The following is a 20042-nucleotide window of genomic DNA, read 5'->3' on the forward strand; positions in this document are numbered from 1 at the left end:
AATTTCATCTGTCAGGTATGGAGACTAGCGGGAAATCTCATTGACGCAACACAATTAGAAAAGTGTCTCCTGAACAGCAGCAGTGAGCGCTCCGTCCAGCTGGGCTCACCGATGATGGTTGAACCTCTTCTCCACCTCCAGCTCCACCAAACACTAATTAGAAGAAACTGTGAGCCGCCAAAATGCAAAGTAGCCTAGTGCTGCTTTGAAGGGGCATTAAAGAGTAACTGAACCCCAAACCCAAATCTGTGGTGAAGCCTGACATCTAATGGTGAAAAGTAGGATACTGCACTGGTCATCTGCTATCGGCCAGGTGATGTCACCTTCTATAGAGTACAACAGGTGGTGATATCACCTGGCACCAAAGACCAGCCAATGGCAGATGGCCAGTTCAGTACCCTACTTTTCACCATTAGGTGTCAGGCTTCATACAGATTTAGGTTTGGGGTTTAGTTACTCTTTAAGTAATCTATTACTTTTATCAACCTCTAATTTCCTTTAATTGACACCAAAAAAAAGCCACATTTTCATAATAGAGACGAGTAAGCTAGCTAATGCTAGTGCTAGTGAAGATGTAACATATCGTAATGTAAAATGCTGTAATATTGTTTTGACATTCGCTTTTTTAGCTTGATGTCTGGTGATGTCGGTTGCTTGCACATAACACCATCCTCAATTGGGAAAATGCCAGTAGGTGGGTGGGAGCATCGGGTGTGTCTTGAAATTCCAGTGGTTGAGTGGTCGAGTTTTTGTTCCAAAAGCAATCCAGACAGTGAGCTTTGAAGTCCCAGCACCTGGGCAAATAATCACTGAGTCATTGGTATTGATCAACAACCTTATAAACCCCCTACAGATATATTATGGTCAGACAGTATAAATCTTACTTATTGCACCTTTAAATTTAAAGGTGTGCCTAAGCTTCTCTGAAATCAGTACATCTCAAAAATGATGCGTGATTATCTTCTGTCACAGTCCCAATCACAATCCAAGTCAAGCTAATGTTCAGGTGTACAGCAGGGGAATTGGAGCAGGGATGCACAGCTGTGCCTCTCTCAATTGGCTGGAATTGGTGGTTTCTCCTACTTTGCATTGTAAACTAATGATTTGCTTGGAGGCTTGTTTTAAAATTTTCATACTGTTTGCGAGGTCACCGATGTTTTAAAACCATGATGTTTTACCGACGGAGATCCTCACGAAGGTTTTAATAACCAAAAGGCTGAGGTAAAGTTTATTTTCAGTGGAGAGAGTGTGACACTACAAAATAAGAGCGCAAGCTGACATCTCTGTAAACCCTGGGCCTGCCTGAGCCAGAATTGAACATGCATGGACTTGTGTGAGCCTGCAGGGTATGTCAGGTAGGGAAAAGAGAGCAGAAAAAAAATTCAGATCTTGTCGAGTGTGTTGCCGAGCACGTATTCCCACGACAACTTAAGCTTGCAGTTTAGAAATATACTTGTCTTTTTGGCAACAGAAAACAGATGTTGTAAGTATGAGCTCCAAATTGGCTTTACACTTTGAGACTTTGGACAAACTAGTTGTCTGGTACTACGCTTTTGATACTGTTGAACTTTTTGAATGTTCTGCTTCCCCTCTGGTTTGCCTCTGTTCTTCGGTAATGACTGAGCTTCTCTGATCTTGCCCAGCCAGAAAGCATGTTCCTAAAATAAAATTGGGATGTGTTTTCGGGATTCTCTCTTGTCTACAAGTTTGCGAGCAAGTGCTTCTGATGGGGCTCCTGTGATCTGTGCTGTTTTTATTGGAAGTTTCTCCCTCTGTCTCTCTTGTTTCTCTGTGCGTGCCTGTCTGTGCGCCTCCAGCTCTCTTTCCCTTCCTTCCTTCCCTCCCTAAGAAAACATGAAAAAGGTCCGAAGACAAGTGAGGATTCTTTGAGCCGAATATGTTCGGCGCTCTATATGATGCAATCCAAAAAAAAATGAATAGCTGCATGAGGATGTAGCCTTTCTTCTGTTGCCTTGTCCCTCACTTCTAAGGGACTTCTTGATGTCGCATCACTTAAAAGTAGCAGTTCAGAACGGCAGTGTTGGGGAAGCTGTGAGAACTTTTGTGAAGGGGCTTTGTGCATTTTCATCCAGCTTCTTTTAATGAACTACTTTCGAGCAATTTGTTTTGTTGTTGTCGTGAAAGGGGAACACCATACATTTTAAGAATTCATATGTTTTATTCAAGTGATTTAGGGCAACAGTATTTGTGTGAGCGAGCTAATCCCTCTTCAAAGCCGGAGAACCAGAGAATTAACATTGGGGGATCAATATGTAAAATCGGTTGCTGCTCCACAGACAAAGAGCGGGAGATTGATTTTGTGCACCTACAGAAAGTTTGATTGAGTTATTAATATGCAAATCAGCGCGATCGCCTCTGAAACAGAAAAACGTACCCTTATGCCCATGTGCTTTCCTCAGTCCCCTAGTTCCCCTAGTTTACCATTGTTCTAAATTCACTTCATACTGATCCAGGCCTTAGTAATTAGTGGTGGAAAAGTTCACAAATATCTGACCTTCGGTTTTAGGGATATGGTTTTGTGTGGTTTTTTTGGTACAGCTGCGGAAAAATGCAATTTTGGCAATTCATTTGCTTTTTCGTATATTCAGCCCACGCTTTTATCATTTAATTTTAGCACTTTCACTTTTCAAATAGTTTGGATAGAGGTATTATAAAATATGGACACTTCAAACATTGGGGTTAGTGACATCAAGCTTAACAATTTTACCATCCGATTAACACAAAATAAGACATATCCACATATTTTTATGCATTACAGAATATTATGTACTCACAACTGAGATAAAAATTACATATTTCTGTACATATGTTACCATATTTCTGTACATATGAACATATGGTAGCTTTATCTGAAAATCTGAAAATGTGAACAACTTTCAATGCATATTTACACATTTGGACATATTTCTGTATATTAGTTCTCTCATCTGTACACCTGATGATGTGAATAGCTACCAATGCACACTTGCACATTAGCTTCAACCTGTCTGTCATTGAAGACACTGTATCTTTATTGATTTATTTGGTCTAGTATATGCAGTTGGTGTAATTACTTGCTGTACATTCACTACTCTCTGTCTTATTCTTATCTATATCCTATTCTCTGATGCTGCAGCGACCCAGTTTCCCCACAGGGATCATTAAAGTTTCATTTCATATAGCATTTCTGAACTAGTAAGCATAATGACAGAGGCTACTGCTGGTTAGTTTAGCTACTAAATGCCAAACTGACATAGATCCACTCATTGCAGACAAGGTACATTGCGGCTTGCAGAAACGGGATTTTCAGTAGTGCTTCCAACACTCGATGCTCATTTACCGCAGCATGACAGTTTCACAAGTCCTGAAAATAATAGGAGACACAGATAGGTTTAACTTTTATCCTGAAGCTTTTAAAATTTTATAAACCAAAAGTCTCTCTTCTACACGTGTTGCAAACCAAGGCCAGTCCACCGTTATTAGCGATAGGGTTTCAGTGATATGGGGTTTTGAAGACCAATATCGCTACCAGTAATTTTGGATTGGAAATTTCAATAGCCAATATTTTGTGCCAGTATTACATATCTTGAAATGTGATCATTTTCATGCCAAAAAGATTTTTCTTCTTGTGGAAAAGCCTTTGAAACAGCATCATAGGACACTAAAACTCTACCCTGACACCCCGACTAATGAAATAATTTTACCTGTGGCCTATTCAGCGGTACGACAAACTCTGGTTTACTGCTTTAAATGAAGAACTAATTTACAAAAAAAACGATGATTAAGAATTTAATTACAATGTGCAAAGAACATAAAATTTCATGTCAGGCTTTAGAGTGTGTTTTTCTGTAGCTGTGATCAGGGAGGAACGTCCATCATATCAGAGGTGGACGACACTGACCGGTTGAATATTTCATAAAAGTCCAATACTATCGGTCTAACCCTTATTAGTACTAACATATGAATTCTTGAATTGACTGGTACTGTCTTTTAAGTTGGGAACAAAGTGTGTATGGTCATGAAATAATGAATGAATGAAACAACATGATTGATTTGTATTAGATGATGATAAAAAATGTAGCATAAAGAGATAAATCATTCCATGTCTCAATTTTTACACTGAATCCCAATGCTGCTGCTCCAATACTCAAGTCCTCACTGATAGGAATGCACATCTGTTGCGACGAGATGTAAACACCGGCTTGCAACTCTCGCTCTGCAGGGCTCCCGTTGATGATGTCGCGGCATGGGGAGAGACACTCGACAGTCTTCTGGAGTGTAAAAGTAAGCCCACTTACGGATTTACTCCTCTGCTCACTCTCTCTCTCTCTCTCTCTCTCTCTCTCTCTCTCTCTCTCTCTCTCTCGCAGAAAGCCGCTCTCTCAATTCTCTGTCCTCCTCCTCCTCCTCCTCCTTTTTCACCCCAGCCAATTCTCTCCAGCTCCAGCCCCGGCGCGCATCATCTCAGATTGCCCTCGGGCGGCCCACCGCTCCCCCTATAGGGGGAGAGAGAGTACATATATTCTTCCTTCAAGTTCATCAAATCCATTTGGAGATATATTTGAGGAGGATGACACCGGCGGAGATAAGAGTTCTAATCGGAGCTGCCAGTGTAGATAGGGCGATTCCAGCCGCCTCCTATTCATTTATAGAGGGCCAGCGCTCGCTGATGGGTTTCACCTGACCATATTCCAGACCTCTATTTGAAAATGACTAAAGGGGCAGATGGGTTCTCTCTCTCTCTCTCTCTCTGCTATCACTCTCTCACTCCATCTCGTTCTCTCCGCTCTCCTTCCCTTCCGTCTCTCTCATTACTTCGCTGAAATGAATTCAGCTGATCCGTAATTTTTCAAGCCCTTTGTCTCCTGTTCTTCCCGGCGCCGAGATGAATAGTCGCGGCAAGATGAATTTCGCCCCGCGTCCCAGTTGCTCCATTTCCCGCCGAAAAAACGCAATGACACTTATGACAAATAGGTAAACAGTGGCAAAAAATAAATTGTTCCCGTATGTGGCGGGTTGCAATCTGTAGGCGTTCAGATACCTTTGCATCTCGTGCGATTTTCAGCCAGTCGGCTCCCCCGTATGATTGAAGGCGGAGATATGGACCGGGAGTGATTTAGAGAGGAAAACAAGCAGCCACTGGACATATTTTGTTTTCTGTCAATTACTGTCAGTTTGCCAGCTGTGATTTATGTAAAGCAATTTGTGCAAATCACGCTGGAGTTTTGCAGTTAGCTGTTTGTTTGTTTTGCGCTCCCGGAAGACTTGCTAAGTATTTCACACCTGTGTTTAGGAACCAGGGTTCCTGAATACGCCCATAAACAGAGAGAAACCAAAATGTGAGCGCATGCAATTAGATGATGTTGAGGCACTGTGCATGTGAATGCAGGATTTGAACTGGAAGCCAACAGGGTCTCTAGACATTCGCCACAATGCTTGTCACTTTGCTGCGTCTTCTCTCTCTGTGCGGCTGACATCTTTGGCACTTTGAGCTAACAAGGACTATTTTGGGTATAGAGGGGGAATGTGAGAGAACGATAAGAGAATGGCTTTTACCATTTAATGGGATAGTCACAGGTTAATTATATGCATTATGTCAGTGTACAAGTGTTTGACACACAGCTGAGCACAGAGCCTGGGGTGATACTGGATAGTGTATGTGTGCTTGTGTGCGCTTGATAATGCATATGTACATTGGATTTGGTTACACCTTGAGAAAAACAAACTGGTCGTAAATGCTGAGAAAAACCAGTTCCCAGCCTCAGGCTTTCATGCAGTGTTTGTAATTGCTATAGAAGGCTAAATACACTGTAATTGCAGAGTGGGGGAGCAGACTAATGGTAGCCAGGTCCTTGAAAACTTAAGGCCATTTGTCGCACGAAATGTGCAACTTATGTCTGGTGTCTGAAATGTAAACGCCTCTGTTTCAAAGCGGCTCTGCTCCCTGTTCTCAGCGGGACGGCTGGTTTTCGAGGACTTCTTGAGGACCGAGTACAGCGAGGAGAACCTTCTGTTCTGGCTGGCCTGCGAGGACTACAAGGAAATGACCGTCGAGACAGAAATGACCGTCGCCGCCAAGAGGATCTACGCAGAGTTCATCCAAGTCGACGCTCCCCAACAGGTACGGCACGCCGAAGCGAGACATGAGCAATGTCAGACCTGTGTGACTTCAAATCAACCTCAACCCGCTCGCTTGTTTTTTAGTCGCTGTCACTCCTCCACGCTTTCACACGCTTTTACTTTGAAATGCACTGATGCTCACAGGCTACACTCTCTTTCTTCTACAGAATTCTTGACTGTTTTCACATCTCTTTCTCTCTGGACAGGCTGTTAATTACAGTCGAAATAAATAAAGCATGCAAATGAAGTGAGATTAAAGTCGCTGTTTTTCAAATGCAGATAAACATCGACTGCGTGACCAGAGAAGAAATCAGCAAGAATCTCTCTCAGCCAGGCCCGCATTCCTTCGACCGGGCGCAGAGACTGATATACGGCCTGATGGAGAACGACTGTTACCCTCGATTCCTGAAATCCGAGATCTACCAAGCTCTTCTGGAACAATCCGAACAGCGGTGAAAGCAACGTGAAGAATAAAACTCGTCCAGTGCCTCTCCGGAGTGATTGATTCTGCCCTTCAGCCTCCTCTCCTTAGAATCTCAGTGTAAACAAAAAAGGCTTGTCTGTCAGAGAGAGCGAAAGTGAAAGGAGACGCAGCGCTCTCGATATGAGGAGTGACGGGATCTAAAAGCCAAACATGATCTAAATAATGTATTAAGAAGCTTTTAGAGTTGTTTTTGGTTGGCGTTGCTTTTAGAATATCGCTCAAAAATAGACCTGTAATTCAGAGGAACACTGGTTTCGAGTTTCAAAAGGCTTATTTTGTTTTTGAAGGGTTTATTCGCAAAGCACTGTATACCCACTTTTGATATATACAAAAATAAAGAATGTGACTTGAGAGGTCGGCCTCCCAAAGATGGCTAAATATGACCCACCTTATGTGTTTTGATACCCAAATGATATTATATTTGGTCTGTTTCAATTCAGTCTAAGGAGCGATTATTAGATATATGTAATATTAACAAACAGCATGCTGATAGAGGGCCCAAAAAGATATTATACCTTGTTGCACTTATAAATAATCAATTTCCAGTGGCATATTTGGACCATTATCTTCAACCCATGTTCCATTTTTTTTTTCTTTTTGTCTTGGCTGTACATCTCAAAAGGTTTCAGTTCGGCAGCTTTAAAGCATCTCATGCTCGCCTTCTCTATAATAAGTTATTTTTCCCACATTAAATATTGTGTTAGAATTATATATCTGTATATCTGTGTTGTTTTTGTTGGGCTACGGTCCTACAGGTGTTGATTGTGATTATGACATTAAACAAATGTGTCTATGTGTGAGTGTGTGTGTATATGTATGCTGTGTGTGTGCGTGCATTATTGTATGTCTTTTTTTTTATGAGGAACAAATGTCATCACAACGATGGAAAGATGGAGAAAATCCTTCAAAGTGAGGACAGTTTGCTGGCCTTCCCTTCTATAGGAGGTTAGTTTAGGGTTAGGATTTGGGTTTAGGGTTAAGGTTAGAATTAGGATTAAGTTTGCGATAGGGCAAACAGAAGACAAGAATAGAGGTAATGTAAATGTATTTTTAATCAACATAAAAGAATTGTACTTATTGAAAACCCCCCTCTCTTTGTCCTTGCCACTTGACTTTAATTTCATTTTCCTTGCCACTGCATCAGTAGCTGAGAGAGAAGTAACACAAAAACAAAAATAAGCAGTGCCCTTGCATGCATACTTTTCTTCGCCCCAACTTGAAGGTAATATATAAAAGGATGGATTAAAAAGGGAGAGGGTTGGGATTCAGGGGGGCCCCATGCTTGCCTTTGCCCATGGCCCCCAAAGCATTAAGTCCGCCTCTGCGATAAGGTAAGGGTTAGGGTTAGGGTTACTTGCATCTGTGTGTAACTGAGCAGCTGGCTCCTGCCAGGATCCTGTTTGTTGACCTCAGCCCCACCTTAAACACCATCATAAGGGAACTGTTGCACAGCAAACTATCCCACCTGAACATTGGCCCTTTGGTCTGTAAGTGGATAACTGACTGATCTTGTAGCACACAACTGTAAGGGCCTCTGTGTCTAGATCAGTGATTCTACTAGGACCCCTAATTTAGTCCACATTAGAGCCACGGACCCCCATTTGATGAGATTTTGTCTCTCGAACCCAAATCTGAGAATATTTTTATTGTTAGATATGATTTTGTCCAGAATTCCATGACTATCTGTATTGTAGGTAGAGAGATAACAGTCAAACTATGACCAAAATAGTAATTCTTCTACATTCTCTAATTGTGTTAACTTCTTGTAAATGAAATAATGCTGAAGATTAATAATTCATGAATTTGCTGGGGACCCCCCGGAACCCCCTCAAGGACCCCTGGTGGTCCCCGGGCCCCATGTTGAGAACCACTGGTCTGGATCACCTACAGCCAATAGAAATAATCTCATTCATCGTTTGCCAGTACGTACTGCTACCCCTAATAGTCCTGTCAGCTTTGCTTTGGTTTATAGAGAACACAAGGTCTCTGTCTAATAAATTTGTTATCTGCCATGAAATCCAATTCAACAGATTTTTTTTTAGAATTAGTGAAACCTGGTTGAGCTAGGAAGACTCTGCTCCACTGATTGAAGCCACTCCCAAAAATTATACATACCAAACCAGGCTATCTGGATGTGGTGGCGGAGTAGCAGTTATCTACAGAACTGAGTATGTGTTTTCTTTCTTTCTTTCTTTCTTTCTTTCTTTCTTTCTCTATTCTTCCACCCAAAACATGGGTGGAAGCATTTGGACATGCATAGTTCCAACGTATTTTAAGATATCAAGATGTTGGCTCTCTCTCTCTCTCTCTCTCTCTCTCTCTCTCTCTCTCTCTCTCTCTCTCTCTCTCTCTCTCTCTCTCTCTCTCTGTGTATGTGCAACTTTCAGTTTCATGTGAAACGGTATCATCTAGTTTTAAATGATCTCATCTCTTTCCTTAAAAGCTTATCCTTTTTTGAGTCATTGAGCTTTCTAATTACTGGTAAGACCTTTCTACTGGGTGTCATGATTTCTCAGAACTACTGGTCTTGATTATACCACAATTTTATAATATTTTAACACTTGGGGGTATTCATATTTTCATATTAGATTCAGTTCAGTGTGTGAACCTACTCATTCAAAGGGACATATCTTGACTGAGTGCTGTCATTTGGATTTACCCCAAATTATGTTGGACTCAGAGAAGTGTATGTATGTGACCACAAGGCTATTGTTTATAATGCTGTTACCTTACTCCTCTCCCGGCCTCTGAGATCCTGTCTACTCCTGCATCTTTAAGTCTACTTCTGCCTGAAAATCCTCAAAGGCCTTTTTGACAACAACTTCCAAAGCTACTCAAATGCACCTGCTCAACACAGAGGAGATTGTTGATCATTTTAATTTCACCTTATTGCGTATTCTTGATGCTGTTTCAACCTTTACACAAAAAAGAGAGAAAAAAATCAAGAAAAATACCCCTGCCACCGCGAAACAGATAACGCTCGGGCCGCGAGGACGGAATGTTAAAAAGCTGAGCGTAAACGGCAGGCTGATAAACTGCGAGCGTCCGACAGTATTATGAAGGACTGAATGCTGAAATATCAGAAAGTGGTTAGGGATGCAAGAGCAGCTTATTCCTCTAACCTTATTTCAAAGAAACCACCATAACTCTAGGGTGCTCTTCAGTGTTATTGATTCAGCTGTTAACACCTCTTCTAATCTGAAGCCTCCCCAGTAAAGTGTGAAGAATGTTTAATGTTCTTCGCCAAAAAAGTAGAGGATATAAGACTCCAGATCTTGGCCTGTGACAGCAACCTATCTGTTACTGGTAGTAATTCTACTGTGATGAGCCGTCTCTAAGCCATTTCTCCCTCACTGGTCCCGGAGGAAAAGCCGTCTTACATGAAGTCCTCTACTTGTCCTCTAGACGCTGTTTCTTACAATGACATGTAGTTTCTTAAAGAGGTATTCAAATGAGTCGGTGCGAGCACTTTGTCTATTATCAATAGCTCTCTGGCTTCTGCGGTTTTTCCTTCTAGTTTTAAAGGTCCCATATGGTGTAAAACAGGATTTCCCTTGCCTCTTTCATTATAAAAGAGTTGGATGTGCTATCTAAACATGGTGAAAGTATCAAAACGCACGGTCGCCAACTAAATCCACACAATCCATATTAGAAAAGCGAGCCTCTAAACGAACCGTTTGGACTTCCGTAACTTTGTGGCGTCACAAAGGTTCGCTCATTATCATTTTTGTAAGAAATAATAGACTAACAAAGTGTTTTTTTCAAAGCGGTTGAGCGGTTGTCATTGTTTATTACCGGAGAGTTTTCCCTACCTGTAGCTGCCGGGCCGCAGTGTCTCACGTTTCACTCTTGAAACGGTTAGCCAATCAGAACAGAGGGGTCGTTAATATTAATGAGCCTTAAAGACACAGCGACAGAAACAGCCTGTTCTTGGTAAGGCTCAGAGAGATGCTGGAAAATGAACATGTAAAAATGGATTGAGAGTGGTTTTAATGCTTTTAATGGACCTCAAGACATAAAATAAAACACTGGAAAGTGGAGAATATGGGACCTTTAAACATGCAGTAGTTCTATCTCACATCAAGAAACCTATCTTGACCTCTTGTCTCCTGTAAACCACAGGCTCTTCTCCAAACTACCCCGTTTTATTCAAGGTTTTAGAAAATGTTGCCTCAACCCAATTGATATCTTTTATGAGTAGAAATATTATCTTTGAGAAATTCCAATCTTGTTTTAGAGCACTTCATAGCACAGGGGCTGTTCTCCTCAGAGTGACCAATGACCTTCTTTTAACAGCAGATGTCGGAAAATGTTCCATTTTAATGCTTTTCGATCTCAGCGCGGCCTTCGATACTGTACTATACCATTTTATTAGATCGCTTGAGAAACTGGGTTGGTTTCGGGGATAAAGCTCTTTTCTAGTTCAACTGCTGTTTTTCCAATAGAACATTTTCTGTCAAGATAGGCAACTCATCCTCATCAGTCATTACATGTGGGGTCCCCCAGGGTTCAATTTTGGGCCCCATCTTATCTTCCATTTACATGCTTCCACTTATACGTATTATCTGCAAACATAACATATATTTTCACCGTTATACTCATGGCACACACTTATATCCACTTGTAAAATGGAACGACAATCTAGCCGCTCTCACAAAGTGCCTTGCAATAAGAGCTGGACATCGCAGAAATTTCGACAACTAAGTGAAACTAAATGAGAAATAGTTTGCATCAGTCCCCATACAACTCCATTAAATTGATTCACTGTGAATTAGTTATTGTGTCTGCCAATGTAAAGCCAGAAATAAGAAACTCAGGTGAAATGTTTGATGCTCATTTGTGCTTTGACGAGCATTTCAGCATGAATTGTTGAATCTTGTCTCTTTCAACTGAAGACTACTTCCAAAATGTTGCAGTTTTTATCCGTAAGTGATCTGTACAAAGTCATCCATGCTTTTATCTCTTCTTGCTATAAATCTCTCTATTCCTGCCTCCTGTCAAAAGCCTCTCTCATGTCTCCAACTTGTATAAAACACAGCAGAAGACAAGATCAAATCACCCTGCTTGGCTAGATTGGCTACCTGTTAGTTTGAGAATTGATTTTTAGATTTTACTGATCACATTTAAGGCACAGATGGGTCTGGAACCAAGCTATATCACAGACCTTTCAACCCCATATGAACCAGATCATAGTTTGAGGCCATCAGGCTATTGGCTAAAAATGTAGACAGACAAGTTCTTTGTTATTGCTTTTGCTGTTGATTTTAAGTTTTTTGTCCTTTGTATAAAACTTTGTAGCTGTTTTTTTTCAAAAGTGCTATACAAATAAACAGATGAGAATATCCTGTTTAATTAAGAAAGCCCAACAAGGGACGTTCCTCTTGCTGCAACAGAGAAAATTCAATGTCTCAGAACTAGTCCTTGTCCAATTCTACTGATCAATTATTGAAAGAAAGAATGCATTGAACCATCCTCCATAACAAACCGGTTCCTCTTCCACCTCCTTTCACTCCAAGGCTAAGGTCCGAAGTATTGTCCACACTGACCACCAGTTTAAAAAACTTTCCTTTGGGTGATGGTAAAAGACCATTAAAGACCAAGACCACTCGCCACCTCAACTTGCCATCCCGGAAGCCATCACCCTACTCATCCAGGCCTCCCTAAAGCCTTGTTCATGTTTCATGCAGACACAAACACGACAAAGTGTGCTTTGATATTATTTTCCTACAGCGGCACTAACATACTTGAGTTTTCAGTCGTTTGGTCGTCACGAAATCTGCGAAATCTGCGAAATGCATGAATGCCATGCCAGAAAGCATGAACCAGGCATTAGACCCATCCCCTGTACACCCACACAATCTCTGGTCCACCCCACACCATCTGCCATGAGAATGACTGTTAACCCCATTGTTGCCATTTAGCCCACCCAATGCATTATTCACTAGCCCTGTTTGCACAATCTATGGACCAGTTGTAATACCAGTACTCTTCCTGTCTTGTCCATCCTACCACCCTGTTTATTATTACCAGTGTTGTTTGTGCAAACTTACACTACTTATCATGTCTGCACACGCCTTTGTGTATTACACCACTTTAGCCTCTCTGCTCCAGTGCACTGCTACACTCTCACCTGTCACTGCAGTGCCACTCTATACTGCTGAATATGCAGTATGTCGTTATATGTACGGTCTGCTATCTATTGTATCCTGCACTGTCCCCTTGCACTGAATATGAGGTGCAGTAATTCCTATATGATGTGTGCCACTACAGTATATATGTATTTTGTATGTATGTAAGCCATTATGTCACTACATTAGTTGCTGATGTTCCTGCACCAGTGCCAAATTCCTGCTGCATCCTTACCGCATTAAGAAATTCAGGTTCTGATGCTTGTCTTGGTAACTGCAAGCTGATCCAATTGTGTACTATTTATAATTTCCCAATACTAACACTGAGGCATTAGTAATTATTCATAATAATGGAAAATGATGTGCATTATGGATTATGATTATTCATATGTTGTGTCCCCTGATTTTCTCTGATAGGGATGTAATATTGTATGTGAACATGAAGAATATTAACAGATGTGGGGCTGATCTAAGGAGAATATGCACAACTATGTCATGAGGAAATCTCATACATTTTTCATCTTCAACACCCACAGCAACCGACATGAATTTTATAATACGCAGTAGAATCAGCTGTAGCTGTGTTGAGGACTTGAACTCTACAGACAGCTCGCTTGAACCATTAGGCCACTGTCACCCCAAGGTCCCTGTGTTGTATCTGCAATTCCATATGTTACTTATGGTATAGGTTTCCTACAGTAGCTGGTGGCATGCTTTCTTTCAGCTTCAATAAAAAAAATACCATATGCATGGAAAGCATGAATAGATATATTCTACTATTTATTTATCTTTGAGCTGGCATATTGGTCAGAGCAGACGAGAACCAGGCCGATTGTAGTCGAAATATGCAAACATTTTAGATTGTGACTGAGGCAGCCCAAGATATCTGTTGACGTTCTGAGGTATTAAACCCACATAAAACTCAGGAAAATCTGAGAAACAGTCCCGTAGCATGGTGTGAAATTTACATAATACCCCCTGAAAGCTGTGGGGATGGTATAGAGATTAAGATTTTTCAAACATTCTGTATACCAGCGCATTAGAAGAAAAAAAACCTATTCATGCATTGCTCTTTCAGGAGAGAAACAACGATGCAAATACGTTCCCACTGGTAAAAATGAATGCTTAGTACAAACTGGGAACAGAGCCCACTGCGCACCTAGAAACATTATGATGATGTTGCAAAGCAAATAGAGGAAAGAGAAGGGAGATTTGGTCGTGTTCAGACGTTTGGGGCGGAAATGATTCATGGGAAAAAAAATGTTTCATTTTCAAGTTTATCATAGCAAAATATGAGGTTATGATGATGCTACTGTGGCATTTTCTTCTGCGACAAGTGTGTTTTCATGTGTATCCTTGTTGTCTTTGTGTCTGTGCATGTTTCTGCATGTGTGTGTATGCATCGTACGCACACACGTTTTCTATATCAGTGTGTCTGCATGTGCATCTGCAGAGTGTAGTCACTTGGATGGGATTTCTGCTGAAAACTAACTTTGGCCGGTCTGATTGTAGGTCCAGCGTTATCTGATTGTATTTCTGGCCCTGGTGGAACTCAGCATGGGCTTAATACTCAGGAGAGATAGGGAGGATAGGATAGGATGGAGGGGGGAGAGAAAGAGGGGAGGGGAGGGAAGGAGTTTGAGAGAGAGAGAGAGAGAGAGAGAGAGAGAGAAGGTCAAAGAGTGAGACGGGGAGGAAGGAAAAAAAGGAAGGAATCGGTAATGAGGAAAAAAGAGTGCAGGGGCTGGAGAGAAAGGACTGGAGAGAGAAGGGACAAAGAAAGGCAAAGGGTGAGAGGGAGGTAAGGGTGTTAGGAGTAGGGAAGAGAGGAAGGGAAAGGAGGGAAATGGTAATGCGGAAGGGAGAGAAAGGGATGGAGGGACGAAGAGAAGGAGCGAGGTAAAGGGTGAGAGGGAGGTACGCATCTTAGGAGAGAGAGGACGCAAAGGAGGGAAGGAAGCGAAGTTGGGGTGAAGCGAGAACATCGTACAAAAGTGTTGGAATGGACAGGAGAGGGAAGGAAGCGGGAAGCAATGGAAGAACGGCAGGGGAGGGATAGAAGAAGCAGAGGGGGAGAAGGGAGGTAGGACGGATGGATAGCAGGTGGGGAAGGGAAGAGTTCGGAGGCGGTGAAGCCCTCCCAGCAGGTAGACGTAATGCGAGCAGGCAGTGGCGGCAGATAATGCCCCGGGACTTTTTGGGTTCGGGGGGGGGGGGAGCGTGCGGCGGAGCGCGCGGCGGGTGGGAGATAAGGCGACTGAGACTCTGCTGACTGCCACAAACTCCTCTCTCTTCCTGACTGGGGAGGAGGCGGAGGAGACTTTACTTGCACTGTCTCAACGCCAAAGCTTCCCGAAGATTAACTCCTCCTGTGGCAGACTTTCCAGTACTCTAATACCTGGCTTTAAAGGTTTAGGAAGGGTGATCTCCCCCCCCCCCCCCCCCCTTCTTCCAGTATCTTATGATCTAAGGACTCTGACAGTGTTTCTCTCTGAAGGTGTCCCTCCCTGTCAGTATGCTGTGTGTGTGTGAGAGACAAAAAAAAACAGAGAGAGACCCTGCAGTACGCACTGAAGCGTGCGAACGTACCATTCCATTTTCTTGCCTTGCCTGTGGGATCTAAAGTATGCGAGGGTGTACACCAGTCATCACATGGGATGACATTTTACTTAAACCACAGTAGCCTTGCCCTTTAGCGTGCATAACCTCAGAACCTTTCCATATGGGCTTTCATTTTGAATCTGTGTAAGTATAGATATGACCACTAGATGGCGGCAAAGGGTTGGTTTCTATCAAATGCACAGCCACAGCTCCATCTCTACACTGGAAAAGCACCCTACACTGTACATGCAGTTTAACCACGTGTAAGCATCAATGTTAAAAATTAAACTCTCATGAATATGTATCATTATTACATGCATACCGTTCAATATTTCATTTGTTTAAGAAACAATATATAGCCTTTGGCAATCCACACCCTATTCTGCTAAACCTTTGAAGCAGTACTGTAATTGCTGTGATTATAGTGTAATTAGACAGTAAAGAATTATATCATATTTGGTAAATTTAAAGTACAAAAACGAATAGCACTGGGTACTGTTTTCCTCTTTATTAGGGCTTTTTCGTCTCTAGGTGTAGCCAAATTTAGTCAATCTAAGGTGAGTGATTGGCCTGTTGATAGCAATAGAATCAAATTTTTATCAATTTCATCACTAACTACAGTGTAAAAACAGGAAAAAGGAGGGCAGGGAAGTGTTAAAGATTCCTGCTGACCAAAGTCAAACGAGCTCAGGGAATTGAAGAGTGTCGCTTAAAGCAGGGATTTCTCTCTGGGGACGGAGGACGGCACAATAGGAACCTGTCAGTCTGACTTCCCCCTGAATCTGCCTCGGCCTCTGTCCCCTGGCTGCCAGAAGCTGTTTCACTTCCACACAGTCTTCCACTGAAACACTTGCGACACCGATTCCCCACCCTGCCAGCCTGAGAGGGCACTGGGGACACTGCAACACTGACAAAGGACAACCAGTATATATATATAGCTATATGTATATGTATCTATTTTGGAGAAAGGAAACTATTACTTGATGCTTATTGTTCAATAGATGATTACATCCTCAAAGAAGCTGCCATTTTGTAACAGATTCAAAATAGTTAATAATGTCAGTCATGCTCAATGGCTCTCAACAGGTTTCAGTTCTTCAATAGTTTTACTTTCATGCCAGCAATTACCTTAATAGTGGGAAACAAGCCCTCGGACAAGGACTTCCTTTTGCAAAGGATGACTCATCTGGCCATGTGACTTTTTCTTAGACCACCGTCTGCGTTTTTTGCACGACTTTCTGGCATTGTTTATTGTTCTGCAATCCGACCGCAGAATCCCTCTCCTGTTTTTGAATAAGTTGTCTGCCACATGTTTAGCCTTGCCACATGTTAACATGTTAGTGTTTCTCTTTAATGCCCCCAACATCACTGAAAAGCCAATTTCAGGCAAACATAGGGATTTAGGCATGTACACACAGAGTCACAGACTGATATAATATATCCGATTTATTTAGTGTTATTTTAATATGAAAAAGTTGCATATTGCAGCTTTAAATTTACAGTCACATGATCCCACAAGTTCAACAGTGTTCTTCACCAAATCTCCTGCTGACACCCCCCACCCGCCACTACATCTGCCCAGCATTTCCATGCATGACCCTAAGCATGGTGGGGTGTTAATTGCCTATTAATTACAGAGACCACATATGTGTGGAGGCACCTGTGTTCGACACCCTCATTAACTCTTCTTTTGCGGTTACCTGCGCATCTGTATTTACATGCTTGATCACACGCATACACATACAAACAAATGCAAATGTTACACAAATACATGTATTATAAAGATGCCTGCACACGCATATACTGCACACACACACAAGCAAACAAGCACACACAAATAAAGACACTGCATACACACTCAGTAGACAATAACTCCTGGCCACACGAGGACACGCTGACATATTTTTAATACAGTAACAATATGATATAGCAATATGTGTATTTCATCTAGTATGAAGCAGAGTAGCCCAAAAACCAAGCAAAAGTGAAAGTGCCATACTTCTTCACTTGCAAACATTCATATCTCACAAAGCACACGTCCTTTCAATCAGAGACAAAGTCTGACGAAACACTGCAGGATTTTTCATTATTGTGTAATAATGTCACAATAGTGGCTCCGAAAAGGTCCAAAAAACTGGGCGATACACTGTTTCCTGTTGAAACAGGGATATTGCCGATAATCAGAGGAAATGCCGGATGTGTGGACATGCTGCGAGATATTGCATACAAAGCGGATATTGCCACTGTGAGAAATGCCAGTTTTAGTCAGCAAATCAATCAATTGGCAAAATGATGTTGATTTTTTGTAAGCTCGAGAAATGCCACTGCCACCAAATGAGTGAGAGGTGTTTTGCCCAACTGCTAACCAGTGACATCAGATGTACATCTCCATAATGAATACATCGGGAAGGGTGTAAAAAATAACTGTGACAAAAGCAGAGAGTTTTTCTGTTGTGATTTTAGCATGGAAATGACCTTGAAGCTTATTAAATTCTGACTTTTTTTAAATATCCACTAGCCACCATGGCCAGTTTACAATACGGTTTATTTCATGCTCCTTATACTGATCATTTGTTTTATCGGGCAGATTTGGCCCACAAACCCTAATGCACTTTCTGATAGAGACATGTTGACAAGATCAAACTGGGCATGGCATGCACAGACCATAATTACCACTGTTGATGTAGTATAGTCTAGGCCAGTGATTCTCAACCTTTTTCATATCAAGAACCCCAAATTTAGTCCACATTAGAGCCACGGACCCCAGTCGGACCCAAATCTGAGAATATTTTTATTGTTAGATATGATTTTGTCCAGAATTCCATGACTATCTGTATTGTAGGTAGAGAGATAACAGTGAAACTATGATCAAAACAGTCATTCTTCTACATTCTCTTGTGTTCACTTCTTGTAAATGAAATAATGCTGAAGATTAATAATTCATCAGTTTGCTGAGGACCCCCTGGAACCCTCTCAAGGACCCCTGGTGGTCCCCAGACCCCACGTTGAGAAACACTGGTCTAGGCTATTGTAATGTCCTAAGATTAAGACTTCCAGTCCATCCATCCACATCAGGACAGGCTATTAATTACAGTATTAACTATTCTCTCTCTCTCTCCCCAACTAAATTAGAATTTTAATTACACTGTATTCTCCTGATACCAGTGTGCCACCCAGGCTTCATTTGCACCGGCATGGAGGTGCTATTCTTTGGTGTTTCCTAAAGTCAGGTTTAGGGACCCACGCCAGTCCCTGGGATGTTGCCGAGTGGTTGCTGAGACAGTTGCATCTGCTGTAGACATGGAGTATCCTCTACTATTATGTAGGAAAAAGAGAGATCCACGGCACTCCAAAAATCAATTAGAAAGCCTTTATTCTGCTTGGCTAGTCATAATTATAAGTTAAAAATGTGTTTCGACCCCATCAGAGTATCCATTTGGCCAGATTTGTAACAGATTTTTGGGGGGCCTGGGGTCTCTCTTTTCTCCACATGATTACCAGAGGACCCATTTTTAATCCAAAGAGCACCCAACCTTATAATCTTTAACACTGGCAGCTAAGAAGCATTCCAGCCTCCTATCTGCTTTCCAAAGTTCTCTACAGTTAATTTTAATGTGTAAACTGGTTTGTTAACTGCTGGTCCTTTAGGGGAAAAGACAGCTATCACATGTCTGTCCTACAGACCCGAAAGGAGAAACTGTTTTCCTGTCCTCGAGTCGAAAATCATTAGAAAAACCCTGTTCTAGGGGACTTCCTGACTTCCTAGAACAAAGTACAAAGGCAACTTATTGGATTGGTTTTGAGAAAAGTACCCTTTATTGAAAACCACCTAAAATGTGGACATTATTATAAACAGTAGCACCACTTAAAGAGGTTAATGCAAGTAACATATTTCATTGAACAAGTGACATATATAGAGCAATGAACCCAGATACTGAATATAAAGAGCGAGCACGTGACAAATTCCTGAAACTGGAAATGAGAATTCCTGAAAACATGAAAATATAGTGATTTGTCTCCCTTATCGGTGTGCCTGCCTGTGTGTGTGTGTGTGTGCGTGTGTGTGTCAATATCTCCGGTGTGGCCAGATGTTGTGAAAAAAAGGTATAGTAGTCCCACCCTTCAAGGAAAAGGGAAGAGGACACACAGTTCAACAGTTTAAGAAATTAACAAAGCAGACAAAAATCCTTAACAAACTTACTGGCTCAATGATGCAGCTCAATGAATCTTGGTCTAAAAATAGCCCCTTTTTTTCCAGCTATATACCAAAAGAATGTAAACGAACAAAGGTTCAATTGATACCTCTGTTTTGACAAACTTGAGCATGTCAGATGGCTATCTTTATCTTTCCTTTTTTTTTTTTTCAACCACAGTGTGTCAGTGGAACGTATTATCTGATTTATTTTCCCTGAGATGACACAGTTTGTTTTGTCTTCCTCATGCTGTCACCAGAGAACAGAGTCTGGCATTGATAGCTGGACCCATGTATGAATAACACGGGACTGGCAGAGAGCCAGTGACTGCTGTATGTCCACTTCTTCTTCTTCCCATACAATCAGAAACAAACTGCAAGTGAATGTAGAAAAATGTATATGAGTTCACCCTCAAAATAATAGAAACTTTAGGATGGCCTGCCTCTCAATTCATACTTTTGTTGAAAGCATGACCTTATTTTCCCTCTGAATTATATGCTATGGCCCTAAAGACGA

The 20042-nt window shown here is 41.7% G+C and overlaps 1 protein-coding gene across 1 annotated transcript; it reads left to right on the plus strand.

Annotated features, from left to right (window-relative positions):
• Window positions 1–1374: 1374 nt before the first annotated feature.
• Window positions 1375–7379, plus strand: LOC139918787 (regulator of G-protein signaling 8-like). The gene is made up of 4 exons (XM_071908260.1): window positions 1375–1483; window positions 4223–4284; window positions 5955–6121; window positions 6400–7379. Exons 1-4 carry the CDS (start codon window positions 1479–1481, stop codon window positions 6574–6576), a joined length of 411 nt encoding a protein of 136 aa, XP_071764361.1. The 5' UTR covers window positions 1375–1478; the 3' UTR covers window positions 6577–7379.
• Window positions 7380–20042: the final 12663 nt, after the last annotated feature.

Source organism: Centroberyx gerrardi, chromosome 9, assembly GCF_048128805.1.
Source record: "Centroberyx gerrardi isolate f3 chromosome 9, fCenGer3.hap1.cur.20231027, whole genome shotgun sequence".
NCBI lineage: Eukaryota > Metazoa > Chordata > Actinopteri > Beryciformes > Berycidae > Centroberyx > Centroberyx gerrardi.